The sequence below is a fragment of the Halichoeres trimaculatus genome, unplaced genomic scaffold, assembly GCF_033239565.1.
Source record: "Halichoeres trimaculatus isolate MK-OKI-2021-1 unplaced genomic scaffold, fHalTri1.1 fHalTri1_scaffold_24, whole genome shotgun sequence".
Taxonomy (NCBI): Eukaryota; Metazoa; Chordata; class Actinopteri; order Labriformes; family Labridae; genus Halichoeres; species Halichoeres trimaculatus.
The window spans coordinates 2460114-2474708 of NW_027437202.1; the positions used below are offsets into that span (position 1 = coordinate 2460114).

The 14595-nt window shown below is 41.7% G+C and overlaps 1 protein-coding gene across 3 annotated transcripts in view; it reads left to right on the forward strand.

Annotated features, from left to right (window-relative positions):
- The window catches only part of LOC141785799 (neuropilin-2-like), a 72639-nt gene that overhangs the window by 38124 nt on the left and 19920 nt on the right, over positions 1-14595 (forward strand). For all 3 annotated transcript variants that reach the window (XM_074664322.1, XM_074664321.1, XM_074664320.1), the window contains exons 6-9: positions 129-298; positions 1738-1893; positions 11370-11514; positions 12544-12719. In XM_074664322.1, the coding sequence (XP_074520423.1) occupies positions 129-298; positions 1738-1893; positions 11370-11514; positions 12544-12719 (647 nt within the window). The remainder of the gene's footprint in view (positions 1-128; positions 299-1737; positions 1894-11369; positions 11515-12543; positions 12720-14595) is intronic.

The window sequence follows — 14595 nt, forward strand, 5'->3', positions numbered from 1 at the left end:
GATCTTCCCTTCCTCTCCAGCCTCTTTGAAATGTTCTTCATCTTTCACCTTTTACTCTGTCTCTTTCTTCCAGCTTGGATGTAAAGCAACAAAAATAAAGTTAACACCCTGCTTCTTTCCTCCGTCAGCGTTCCACTGCAGCATGGCGCTAGGGATGGAGTCAGGGAAGATCAGCGACGATCAGATCTCCGCGTCCACGTCCTTCTACGACAACCGCTGGCTGCCGCGTCAGGCTAGGCTCAACAACGACGACAACGCCTGGACGCCTTCAGAGGACAGCAACAAGGAGTACATACAGGTCAGACCTACACCTTTGAAGACACACACACACACACACATGCTGCGAGGAAATGGGGGAACTGGGAACCGATGATAAGGAAGTGCTTCTGCGCTCTCAATCTTTCCTGTCTCAAACACACACCATCCCACTCCAATGCATGCAAACACAAACACACACACACACACGGCGCAGAGGAGCAGCGAGGTGCCGGTGATTGATGAAGGTGCTCTTCAGGAATGCATCCGAACACTCCGCCATTGATCTTTGCCTCCAGCCTTCCTCCCCTCCACACGCACATGCACACACAATGCAAAGACACACAGCACCCAGGGGTCGCTCGGCAGGCGGCAGGCCACAGTCGGTGCTCATCTCCTGCTGTCTGCGTGACAGAAAGACACCACAGTGGGTCTGTCTGTTATCTACATCAGCTGTGACCACCGTAAATCCACATGACGCTCGCAGAATCCACCGCTTTCAGACGTCAGCACCAGAGGTTTCTGCAAGAGTTGACTTGAGGTTATGGAGCCTCCTCTTTCCTCTAATGCAAGAGTTTTCAACCTGCAGCTCTGGGGCCTCATGCCACTCTTTGAGTTCTTTGCAGTGGCTCCTTGAAGCTGAAAAAAGATACAATAAAGAAGTTTTTTTTAAATTATTCTTTTTTTAAAATTCAATGTTTAAACTGAATTTCTGAAAAAATTGCAAAATATTTGAATTCCATTTTTGTTTAATTTTGCAAATTTTTATGGCAAATTTTTGAGATTGAAATTTATGTTAGAATTCTTCAAATTTTGCACATTTTTCAAATTACTTTTTTTAAAATTTTGCAACTTTTGACATTTTTACAACTTTTTTTAAAAAGGCTAGCAAATTTTTGGGAGATGAAATTTTTAAATTTGCAGATTTATGGAATTTTGGCAAATTCTTGAAATTTAAATTCATGTAATAATTCTACAAATGTTTTCAAAAATTTTTAAATGACTTTTTAAATTTTGCAAGTTTTGAAATTTTGTTAACTTTTTTTAAAAAATGAGCAAACTTGGGGGATTAAATTTTGTAATTTTATAGGCAAATTTATAGAATTTTGGCAAATTCTTGAAATTTACATTATTGTTGGATTCTGTAACTTTTTGCACATTTTTTAAATGACTTTTTTTATTTTTCAAATTTTGACATTTTTACAACTTCTTGAGATCTAGCAAATTTTTCGAATTCCATAAATTTTGCTTTTTTTTTTTTTTTTTTTCATTTTTTAAAACAATCTGCAAATTTATTAAAAATAAAAAACTAAGGCATTTCATGTTCAATTTAATATGCACAAAAAGGCATCCCTACTACAGAATTATTCATCAGATTTTTACTATGCTTTTTTTATTTTCATTTTTTAAAACAATCTGCAAATTTATTAAAAATAAAAAACTTTTTATTCATGATGTGTTCCTGTTGGCATCCTCCTCCAGGTGGACCTCCACTTCCTGAAAGTCTTAACCGGCATCGCCACACAGGGCGCCGTTTCCAAAGAGACGCAGAAGTCTTACTACGTCACCACCTTCAAGCTGGAGGTCAGCACCAACGGGGAGGACTGGATGGTGTACCGGCACGGCAAAAACCACAAGGTAAGCTCTTAAAAATCCTTCACCATCTGCTGTGTGTCAGTGTTTCCTGAAATGTGGGCTGCAGATGATCCCAGAAACTTTACGGTTACTCTTGAAAAATGTGAAATTAAATTAGACCTGTGCAACTTTTAATTCCGTTATGTGCATATGTGTATTTTTTGTTGTACACCCAGCTCAACACCAAATGCGTTTTCTTTTCCTCTGATTCAGTCCGGAGTATTTGGAGCGATCTCCAAATACTGTGCGGGCCCCAGAATATTTTTAGATCCAAATGTGGGCCACTGAATTCTTCCATTTGGCTGCTGGCTGGCTGAGCGTCTGCTCCGTGAGGATGTTTCCTGCCGAGCAAAGAGCAGAGAGTCTTTTTCAATCCCTCACAAAGTGAAAAGGAAGTAATTGACGACAGAACGGATTAAGAAGCTGCTCAGTTTGCACAGAAAGGTCACACACATTTCAGAGTAATTCAGTTTTGCTGGGCTCTCTGTCCCACTGACTGACTTCCCTTTAGATAACCCTGCATCCTGCTCTGAGCAGGGAGAGTGCAGGGCAGATGGAGGATTAGTCCGACGTGTTGGTCTTGTCTTCTCAGCTCATTGATCCTTTCCCTGACATCCCTTTTTTTTGGAGTTGCATAATCTCGTCTCTCTAATGAAGAGAGTTGAAGTTTAGATGCAAACAGCTTCAGAGAAGTCTCTCTAACCTGAGTTTGAACTGCAGTCACGAGCCCCCCTCTGTCTAACCTTTCCTCTACCGCCATGATCCGGTTGAAGACAACAGAGGCGGTTGTGCATCCACATCGTTGGACGCTGCATTCCTGGAGGAGTCTTCCTCTTCCAGTGATGTTTTATGAACCTGAGGCATGACCCGAGTCATGAGGAGGAGATATGAGGAGCGAGAACAATGGAGTCCTCTATGCATCCTTATCTGAGCGCTTGCTATTCATCATGCCTCACACCAGCGTGTGCGCACACATAAACATAAACACGCCTGAGGTTGTGAAACTTTGCAGTCAGAGTGTTTGACTCTCATTAAAAGAGGAAGAAGATATTTTTAAAGTTTGTTTTTTGATTCCAGCTCCAAAAGCGCTGCTTACACCTGTTTCCTGTGACTCAATCTTCTAATGTCCAGCTTTCCCATCAAGCTGTTTAATCCGTGTTTGTCTGAGTGAGGTGGTCCTGTTTGTACACAGTGCAGGTAGCTGCTGTTGTTGTCACGACCTACAGTAAGCCTACGGGGGGATTTGAACTCAGTCCCTCGCAGTCAGGTTAAGGTCAACGTGGATTCCAAGCAGAAAACAGAGAGTAGTGAGGGAGGGGGGTTGGTATGTCGAGGGTTAATCCACGCACGCTTACCCAGTTGGACTGGGGCCCCCCTCCTGTGTGTGCCAGTGATTGGTTTGGTGGGAGCAGTGGGGGGGATTTGATGTGGAGATTATTGAGGGAAACGTGGATTTGTCTTAAAAAGTCAACATCTGTGCAATTTATCAGAAACCCCCCATCGTGCCCCGATCCAGCACGCACACACACACAGGAAGCCCTCAGACCCCTCCTCTGGATAACCTCTGGCTGATCTCCCTGTCTGGAGATGTGTGCATGTGTGCGCCTATGTGCATGATGTGTGCCTGCCTGTCTGTGCCGTGTAATCTGAGTCCTCTAATCTGTCTGAGTGGAAAACAGCGCTCAGACACTTTCTGACAGAGAGAGAAACCGCTCTCGGACTGATCGGACTCTTTGAACATTTTCAAATTATGTTTACAGCTTTTGGAATAAGGTCCAGCTGCGAGATGAAAGATCAATAAGAGAAAGCAGATTCTGTTTCTGTAAAAAATGAAGTATTTATGCTTCCCTGCAGGCCACGGCACAGGCTCCAGGCGATACATATTTTGTAGCCTGTCCTCTGCCTTACGCTGCCTGGTTTCTAAATGTGAATGTCCTTAAATTTGGTGGAAACAGCATGAGAGTTTTGTGCTGTGGAGGCAAAGATTTTGAGTTTGTGTGACCTCGAATCCACCGCTTTCAGACGTCAGCACCAGAGGTTTCTGCAAGAGTTGACTTGAGGAAATGGAGCCTCCTCTTTCCTCTAATGCAAGGGTTTTCAACCTGCAGCTCTGGAGCCTCATACCGCTCTTTAAGTCCCTTGCAGTGGCTCCTTGAAGCCTTAAAAAGATAGAATTAAAATGTTTTTGAAAATTATTTTTTCTTGCTTTAGATTCAATGTTTTTACCTAATTTCTGCAAAATTTGCAAAAAAAATTAAATTCCATTTTTGTTTCGTTTTGCAAATTTTTATGGTATTTTGTTTAATTTTTTGCAAATTTATGAAATTTTGGCAAATTCTTGAGATTTACATTTATGTAAGAATTCTGCAAATTTTTGCACATTTGTTAATTTTTTTTTTAATTTTGCAAATCTTGACATTTTTACAGCTTTTTGAAAATCTAGCCAATTGTGGGGATTAATTTTTTTTTAATTTATCTGCAAATTTATGGAATTTTGGCAACTTGTTAAAAATTGCATTTTTGTTGGAATTCTGAAATTTTTTGCAAATTTTTTTAACTACTTTTTTTTAGTTTAACAAGTTTTGACATTTTTACAAGTTTATGAAAATCTAGCAAATTTTTGGGACTTATTTTTTTAATTAATTATCCTTTTTATAAAACTTTGGCAAATTTTTGAGATTTAAATTTTGTTGGAATTTAGCAAATTTTCCACATTCATTAAACTTCTTCTTTCTGATTGTGCAATTTTTTTTATTTTAATTTTTTTTTAAATTCCATAAATTTTGCATTTTTTTTAGCATTTTTTAAAACAATCTGCTAATTTATTGAAAATAAAAAAACTAAGGCATTAAATGTCTTTTTATAAGCACAAAAAACCTCTCTATTAGATAATCATTCACTAGATTTTTGCTATGCTTAGGATTTTGTACACTTTTTTTGTCTTGATTGTGAAGTTATAGTAGATTTTGTAGCTCCCGAGTGACTTTAATCCAGGTGAGCTGAGGCTAAATGGCTCTTGTGAAAGTAATGGTTGCAGACCCCTGCTCTAACGGGACGTGTCATTATGATGTAAAACGTAGATGTGAAGAAAGGCGAGCGCCTGTTTCTGATGATCTAAGAGCAACAACAGCCGCCGCGTTTAGTCAATCCTCCATGAGGCTTTTATTAAATTAGGCCCTAAAACCTCCAGGATTAATCCTGCCGTCACTTTCTTTGATGCCTCACGAAGAATCTCAGATTACATCAGATCAAACTTTCCCTCCGCGCTCCCTCCGACCACAGGCGGCGAGACGTTGTGCTGTTTAAAGTGAAGCACACTTAATTCAAGCTTCAACCACAGACTCCACTCTCCTGGTCCCTCATCTGGTCCCGTGGGCTCCTGTTGAATCTTCCGTGACTGCTAATCCACCAGTCGCTTCGTACAAACTCCCAGTTAGCCCGTCCTAAGCCCCCCCAAAGAGCCCTTAAGTGGTTGAAGCTCAGTGCTCGTCAGGGGGTCTAGTAATGATGGGGATTTGCTTCTTTTAATTGTCATTTAACAGTGAGCTCGAAGTTAATGTGGCTTTAGAAGAAGAGTGGGGAAAGTGTGTGTGTGAGATATGAATCAGCTGTAAATAATGCTCGGCTGCCTGCCTCTCAGCGTGTTTGTTATTGGAAGAGCGCGAGCCGCCATTCATTGTCAAGATTTGTGTCCTTATTTGCGGCGAGAACAGCGAGCGGAGGATTTAATGCCGGTAAAGATGATTCGACAGAGAGAGGAGCTGAAAGGCATTGTGGGATTGTTTTGGAAAGAAATAAAAGTGCAGTCGGAAGAAGGGGTGAAAAAAACAGCAGTAGCGCAGATTGCTATCACCTCAGTCACACCAGCAAACAGGCTTTATATGTGTGTGTGTGTGTATGTGTGTGTGTGTGCTGACTCATTTTCTACATGCCAACACTTTCCCACTTTGACACCATGTGACTTGTTAACTCCAAATCACACCGTTCACATATGCATCCCATTACTTGATGAGACACACACACACTTTTCTCTGCAGATTCAACTCAGACACCCCAGAAAATTAACATTTAAAACACACACTGTCAGCCCCGGTGCGAACAGAGCACACACACGCAGACAACCTGGGAGAGGAGGGGGGAAAAAAAAACAGCCCACGCAGCGTTTCCTCCTGCTCCTCCATCACACTGTGTCAGGATCGCTCAGGCTTTGTTTTCCACTCCACCATTTTTCAACACACACATCCTCCTCCTCCATAAACCTGCAGCCTGGTCAGCATCCTCACTTCTAAAAAGAAAAAAAAGATGATGGAGCTGCTTCTCTGTCATGTGCAAGAAGCAGAGTTCATGATCGAAGCATGCTGGGTAAAACAAGCCTCTTCAACGTCTTATGGTCTCGTTTTGTGAAGGATGGTCCCAGTTAGTGAAAAATGCTCTGCCAAGCTGCTTACTCACCAAAAAAAATCCCAGATGTCGGCGTCCAAAATGCCAAATACATGTAGTCAATAAACAAACCGGTGAAGTCACACTGGTGATTCCTCACGCTCTCCTCAAATGTCACGTCTCTGTCCCCCTAAAGGCTTCAAGCTTAAAACTAAGAAATCATCAACTCTAGAGAGAAATATTTAACTGCAAAAAGCTTCCCAGAAATCTCTTGCTCCACATAAAACAAGATGACTAATTGGACTTTGTGCCGTTGCAGGAGAGCAGTTTTTGTGTTTCGTTTACAGCCAAGATTACTGACTCTAAAAACTATTTCTGCAATAAAAATCAGATCCTGAGAAGAGGAAACATCTGTGTGAATATTCTGCTTCAGACTGAAACCTTAATGCTGCAAAAACTGAAATCTTTTCAAGTGTTTTTGTCTTTTTTAAGTAGAGCCACATTCACCTGACCAGTCCGGAAAAATGTTGTTTCAAGTTTTTTAAAGACAAAAATGAGGTCTGCATTGAGGTCCGCAATGAGGTCACTGGTATTAAGACATTATTGTTCCAAGCAAATTTTTAAGCATATTTTTGTTGTTTCATTGGCAGATTTTTGTACTTGTTACAGCAATTCAGACCTCATTTTATCTCTAAATAACTCGAAACAAGACATTTTTGGGCTCCCAGTCGAATGAGGCTCATATCGAGTAGAATCAGAAAATGTCTTATTTAAAATATGACAAAATACTTAATAAGATTTCAGTTTTTTGCTGTGGAGTTCGTCTGATTTTAAAGTCCTGGGCCACTGAAGCAGCCACCACATTGGAGAAACTGCAACATAAGGAGATGTAAGATGATTTCTAAGGATGACTGCCTCCAACCTGAGCATAAACACACACTAACGCACACACAGGCAGTGGTGGAGGGCGGCCAGCTGGAACCAGTTCCTACTGTCAACATCTTCATACAGAGGACAAGAGGAGGGGGGAAGGAGGGGGTGTCTGGGAAACAAAAGGAAAGAGGGAATAACTGGAGCAAGACGACATGGATGAGGAGTGTAATGGACAGAGAAGACGCAGAATAACTTCCTCAAACCGACCAATCAGAGTGATTTCCCTGTGTGTACTATCACACATCTGTCACGCTGGCCTCCTTCTCCAAAGAGCTTATCAATAGTTAAATACCCATGGTGCCTCTGTCCCGCCAATGTCCACACTAACATGTCTGACCACTGCTCCACATGTGTGTGCTTCGTTATAATTTCATGACTCCTCCACGCCAGGAGACACAACATGACAGCGTTAATTATTCAGCCCTAAACGTCACGTGATGCCGGTCGTCGGGCAGATTATAGATGCAGTCTAGACGGCAGGTTTGTGCTTGTGGTCAAAAAGTAACTACGTTGTTAGGGGGTTAGTCAATGAGCAACCATCTGCTTCCTGCAGCTGCTGACCTTTGACCTTTAGAGGTAGGAGGTCAGAGGTGGAATGAGTGACCCTTCAGGTGTCCTCATAAAAGGAGGAGGAAGTGAAGGAGACAGAAAGTTGTTTTCTGGCTCAGAGAGCTGGCCGGTATCGAGCCGGTCGTTCTTTAAGTGTCAGTGATGATCTCTGCTTTTACTCAGACATGGTTGTAATGCACCGGGCTAATGGCCTTTCAGTCGTGGAGGCATCTCGGGACATTTCTGGGAAGTTTTAGAGGCGATTACGCAACATTTTACTGAAATAAGCAAAGTTTTGTTGCCACTTTATCACGTAACTGCTCGTTTTTACACAGACAGCAGGCCTCCTTCCCTTCACTCTAAAAAACTGAAATCTTATCAAGTGTTTTTGTCTTGTTTTGAGTAAAAATTGTCTTGTTATACTTAATATGAGCCTCATTCACCTGATCAGTCCAGAAAATGTCTTGTTTAAGTTATTTAAAGACAAAATGAGGTCTAAATTGCTTTTAACAGGTATAAAAAAAATCTGCCAATGGAACAAGAAAAAAAATGCTGAAAAATTTGTTTTAAACAAGAATAATGTCTAAATACAAGTGACCTCATTGCACACCTCAATGTAGACCTCATTTTTGTCCTTAAATAACTTTAAACAAGACATTTTTCTGGTCTGGTCAGGTGAATGTGGCATACACTTCATCTAAAAAGACATTTTCTGCTGAAATAAAGACAAAAAACTGAAATCCCTGCAAGTGTTTTTGTCTTATTTTGAGTAAAAAATGTCTTTTTATTCCTGATATGAACCTCATTCACCTGGTCCGTCCAGAAAAATGTCTTGTATCAAGTTATTTAATGACAAAATGAGGTCTAAATTGCTGCTAACAAGTAAAAAAAATCTGCCAATGGAACAAAAAAAAATTGCTCAAACATTTGCTTGAAACCAGTATTATGTCTAAATTTGAGTGACCTCATTGCAGACCTCAATGTAGACCTCATTTTTGTTTTTAATAACTTGAAACAAGACGTTTTTCTGGACTGGTCAGGTGAATGTGGCTTATATTAAATCTAAAAAGACATTTTCTACTGAAAAAAAAATAAGACAGAAACACTTGGTTAGATTTCAGTTTTTTCCAGTGTTCCACATCCCTCATTTCTCCTGTCCTCCATTCAACCTCCTTCCCACTCTTCATCTGTTTTTAACTATTCTTCTGAGGGACTCCTCTTCCCCTGCGGTCATTTTTCTGTTTCCTCCTCCTTCTCTGATGCTCTTTTGTTTCACACACCCAGCAGCAGAGATGGCGAGCCCCTCCATCACACGCCTGTCTTTGTGTGAGCATGCGTGGGTGTTTACATAACCCCCATAAGAGCCCACTGTTTGGCCTCTTAGGTAAACACCACGGCTGCCTATCCTGGATCCTCGGGATCCTGATGGAGCCCAGATAGACCCGCTTATCTGTTCAAACACTCGTGCTGCTTTGTATTACCCGTGTCAGCTCGGCGTGATTAAATCAGGCCATGCCCAAAATCAAATAAAACCCCTGGAGTCGGATTTTGAAGCCATATTCCCACTGGTTATGGAATTTCTGGAATATCACATCACATTTGGAAGCATGCAGCAGACAGGGAATTCAACAAATAGGTCATTTTTTTTTTAAAGCGGGAGCAGAAAAATATGGAAATCAGATTTTTAGCAAACAGGAGCTTCAGTTTGATCCTCTGCTTCTTGCATCAGAGTAAAAGAAAAGTCATGTAGGAGCTTTTTTTTAAAGAAATGATGTGTTTAATCTTTAATTCGCCGGCTTGTCGCGCTTGTCTCTCCATCGCGGCCGCGGCGCTCCTCAGAGCCGTCTTTGTTAAAAGCTGTCAGTCAGCAGCGGCTCGCCTATCAGCCGACCGGGTCGACCACAGACGGGTAGAGTGAATGACACTCAACAGTCGGTTAACAGAGGCTTCCTCCTCCTTATCTGAGTGTGTAGGATGTGTGTGTGTGTGAGTGTGTGGGTGCTGCGGTTTCCTGTGTGTGGTTTCAGTTTGTAGCCACTAACAAGAGGAAGAGGGTGATGAAAGAGACGGAGAGGAGGGCAGCTTGCAGACTTATCATGTATGGAGGGTGAAGATGTTGATGTGAGGGTGAAGAGGAGTTTTAGATTTAGGGTGAGGAGTCCAGGTCGCTCTGGGAGGAGGAAGTGCACTGCAAAAACTGAAATCTGATTGAGTGTTTTTGTCTTATTTTCAGTAGAAAAAGTCTTATTACACTTGATATGAGCCTCATTCAACTGAGCAGTCCAGAAAAAAAAATCTGCAAATGAAACAAGACAAAATTTACTTGAAACAAATAAAATTGACCTCATTTCAGACCTCAACGTAAACCTCATTTTACTGCAAAACTTCACTGCAAAAAAACTGAAATCTTATCAAGTGTTTTTGTCTGTTTTTAAGTAAAAATGGTCTTATTATACTCGATATGAGCCACTTTCAACTTATCAATCCAGAAAAATGTCTCGTTTCAGGTTATCAGAGTACAAAAATGAGGTTTGAATCGCTTGTAAAGAGTAAAAAAAATCTGCCAATGGAACAAGAAAAAATTGCCTGAAAATTTCCTTGAGACTAGAACAATGTCTTAATACAAGTAAATTTTCTCTTGTTCCAATGGCAGATTTTTTTACTGGAGCAATCCAGACCTCATTTTTGTCCTTAAATAACTTTAAACAAGACATTTTTCTGGATTGGTCATGTGAATTTGGCTCATATTGAGCCAAAAAAGGAATTTTCTACTGTAAATAAGAGAAAAACACTTGATAAGATTTCAGTTTTTGCAGTGTTGAAATAAGACATTATTTTTGGACTGGTCTGGTGAATGTGGCTCATATAAAGTCTAAAAAGACATTTTCTACTGAAAATAAGACAAAAACACTTGATGCAGTGTGGATCCATAATCACAAACAGCTTGTTATGGTTTAGGGAAAAAAAAACTCCTCCACAGCAAAAAAAAGAAAGAAGAGAAGAAGAATTGTGTCTGTCATCGAACGCCGCCCTCGAGCATCATGGGACAATTTTCAGCCCAAAACGGGAAGTAACCCGACCACCCTGCATACACTCACCCCCTGACCCCTGAGTGGAAGGAAGGGAGTGTTCACAACGTTGATGCTTCAGGGAAGTGGTTTCACTCACATCCTGCCCACCTGGACGCACTTCCTGTGTGTGGCGGCCAATCATGTTTGCTCCTGTCTCCTGCAGCGTCTTACAGCCACCTATAGGGGTGTGTGGAAGAAGTGTGTGTGTGTGTGAGAAGGAGAGGAGAGGAGAGGAGCCCTCATCTATCGTCAGGCTTTCCCAGCCTCCTGGAGGTGAACCTCTGACCCCAAAACACATCGACAGCTGGGATGGTGACATTGGATCCATGTTTGGGTTGTCTCTGCTTTGTCCGGCCTGCCACTGTGTGTGTGTGTGTGTGTGTATGTGTGTGTGTGTGTGTGTGTGTGTGTGAAGCCAAGCGAAACAGCGCTCTGTGGGTGGGTGTGGAGCAGGAAGAAGTGTGAGAAACAGGGCGATAAGACCAGCATGACGGGTTTCGCTCCACCTGACGCTCTCTAACCTCCACCCTCTTTTTTTGTTTGCAGATTTTTCACGCCAACACTGATCCAGCTGAGGTGGTTCTGAACCGGGTTCCACAGCCAGTTCTGGCCCGGTTCGTCCGCATACGACCGCAGACGTGGAGGAACGGCATTGCTCTGCGTTTTGAGCTCTATGGCTGCCAGATCACAGGTGTGTGATGCACTCAGTCACATGTATATTTAGCCTCTCCCACGCTCCTCTTCCATCGTTCAAACATAGCACGCCTCAAGCTAATTAAAGGAAACTTTCACTCTTCCACTCCCTCTTCGCCACTTCTCCCTCTCACGGTTTTGGAGACTTTTTGATGTGTCCTCTTTGCTCGCCGCCGCTCCTCTACATCGAGCAACGGGTAGCGATCAATCATTCATAGCTCCCCGTTCGCTCTTACATCAGAAACTGTGATTCGCTTCAGCTTCAACAGCTGCTGTTTGAAATAACTATTAGCTCTTACAGTTCAGGTACATCCTCACACACACGCACACACACACACACTCTGCTTTCTAAAAATAGAAGATGACCTCAAAAGCAGGCAGAAATGTACACAGACACCACCCGCTGCTGCACACACACACTTCCTGTGCCTGATATTCATTATTTACACCTCCTGCTTTTGCAGTGACATAACAGCATGAAACTTTGATCTGTGCTCTCTTAAACCGTCAGCACGACTAACATCTCCTCCTCGCACTCCCTCCGGCGTCTCTCCTTCCTTCTGCTCTCTCCTCCTCTGCCTCCAGACTCCTCGTATTATACCTTCCTCATCCCCTTAATCCTCATTTCTCCCTCTCACTTACTCCCTCGGCGGCTGGCGCGCGGTGCGGCTTGCTCATCCATATCTGAATGAGTCCCCTTTCTGAGGGTTTTCTGCATTTACATGAGCGCTCAAACAGGGAGTGTACATAAAGCGTGCGCCGCAGAGTGAGCACGCCAGCTATTGTGTGGAATATAAAGATGCAGTACAGAGGAATGATGTAATTAAAAGCTGCTTAAGTAGCTCTATTAGATGTGAGTGCATGAATGTAAAGCAGGTTTAACGTGTGTGCTTTTATGCCGCTAATGGCGCTCTGATTGCATTTGGAGTATGTGATAGTGCTGCGTTGCACATCTCTTCCTCCTCCTCGCCCTCTACGATCACTCACACACCCGAGGTTGAAAGTTATCTCTGCTCTCCTCTTGCAGACGCTCCGTGCTCAGACCTGCAGGGCCTGCTGTCCGGCCTCCTCCCTGACGCTCAGATCTCCGCCTCCTCCAGCAGGGACATGGTGTGGAGTCCTGGGACGGCGCGGCTGGTGGCGAGCCGCTCGGGCTGGTTCCCTTTGCCCGCTCAGCCTCTGGCGGGAGAGGAGTGGCTTCAGGTGAATGGTTTTGATCATACAACATGCAACTTGAGGTGAAGGGTGGTGCGTGGGATTTTGCAGCTAAATTAAGTGACTTTTCAGACTTCTCTGCTGAGCTTTTCTCAAAAAAGTTACTACACAGGAAAAAAAACTGAAATCTTATCAAGTGTTTTTGTCTTATTTTCTGTAGAAAATGTCTTTTTAGACTAAATATGAGCCACATTGACCTGACAAGTCCATAAAAATGTCATATTTTAAGTTGTTTAAAGATAACAATGAGGTCTGCATTGAGGTCTGAAATGAGGTCACTTGTATTAAGACATTATTCTAGTTTCAAGCAAAGTTTTTCTTCTTACACTGGCAGATTTTATTACTTGTTAAAAGCAATTCAGATCTCATTTTTGTCTTCAAACAACTTAAAACAAGATATTTTTCTGGGCTGATCAGCTACATGTGGCTCAAATTAAGGATAACAAGACAATTTTTACTTAAAATGAGATAAAAACACTTGATAAGATATCATTTTTTTGCAGTGTAGAGACAAATCTAGTGACTTTTCTTGAGTTTTAAGCATGTTTTGATCTCACTCTGTAGGCAAATCAACAGGTGCTCGTCTCATTGAGTCACTTCTGCTAGTCCTAAATCTGGATAAAGGAGGCAGGCTGATATTAAGCAAAGAAAAACATTGTAGTTTTGAAAAAAGTAGCTGCACAATCGGAAATGTTATCAAAAGTTTTTGTCTTATTTAAGTAAAAAATTAGCTTATAATACGCGATTTATACTTGATATAAGCAACATTCAACTGACCAGTCCAGGAAAATGTCTTGTTTCAAGTTGATAAAAGTCAAAAATAAGATCTGACTTGCTTGGAACAAGTAAAAACAATCTGCAAATGTAAGAAGAAAAAAGTTTACTTGAAACTAGAATGATGTCTTAATACAAGAAACTTTTCTCTTGTTCCATTGGTGGATTTTTTTGAACTTCTTAAAAGCAATTCAGACCTCATTTTTGTCTTTAAATAACTTGATACAAGACATTTTTCTGGACTGGTCTGGTGAATGTGGCTCATATTAGGTCTAAAAAGACATTTTCTACAGAAAATAAGACAAAAACACTTGGTAAGATTTCAGATATTTGCAGTTTGGTGTTTTATTTACCTGCTTTCTGTCTTTCCCATAATGCTATTCATCTCTCCTTCAGTGTTCATGACAGTTACATGAAAATAGATTATAACGCAAATGAGGCAATGGTGTCATTTAGTGACTTCAGGGACAGCCAATAGCAAACAGGTAACACTGATCAGTAGACAGTAGACAATAATAAAAACAAATAAGACAAGGAAAAAAATAAATCAATAGAAGCGAAACCAATAAATTAAAATGAAAAAAATAAGATGGGATCACAAAGTACAAGTCTTCAGTTGTGAAATAAAGCATAAATGATTAAAAAGATCCAGACCGTTCCATCTCTACTGAGCTCTGGATCCAAACGACTGTAGGGGAAAAAGTTTTCGAGCTGTTTCTGAGGAGCTCTTGAGTCAGATCAAAGTCTGTGATTGTTGTTCAGCATTAAAGAGAGGATCCCTACAGAGAGAGGTGCATTCATGCAGAGCAGGAGGCTGTTTTTAACCACAAACCACCTTCGTGTCTTTGTGTTCAAAGCCTCCAGACTTCACTGACACTTATTTCAGCGGACAGATCACGGGAGAGGAAACAGAAACACACACCCCTCTGACGTGTTCCTGATATAAATGCTGATAAACTGTGTTCTGTGTAACGTTTCTCTGGGGTTAATTGTTGTGACTCCCACAGCGTAAAGGTCTTGTTTATATTTTGCAGTAAAATCTCTGCCCTCCACATGTTGCTGCTGCAGCTGCTTTTAAACAAACCCACGT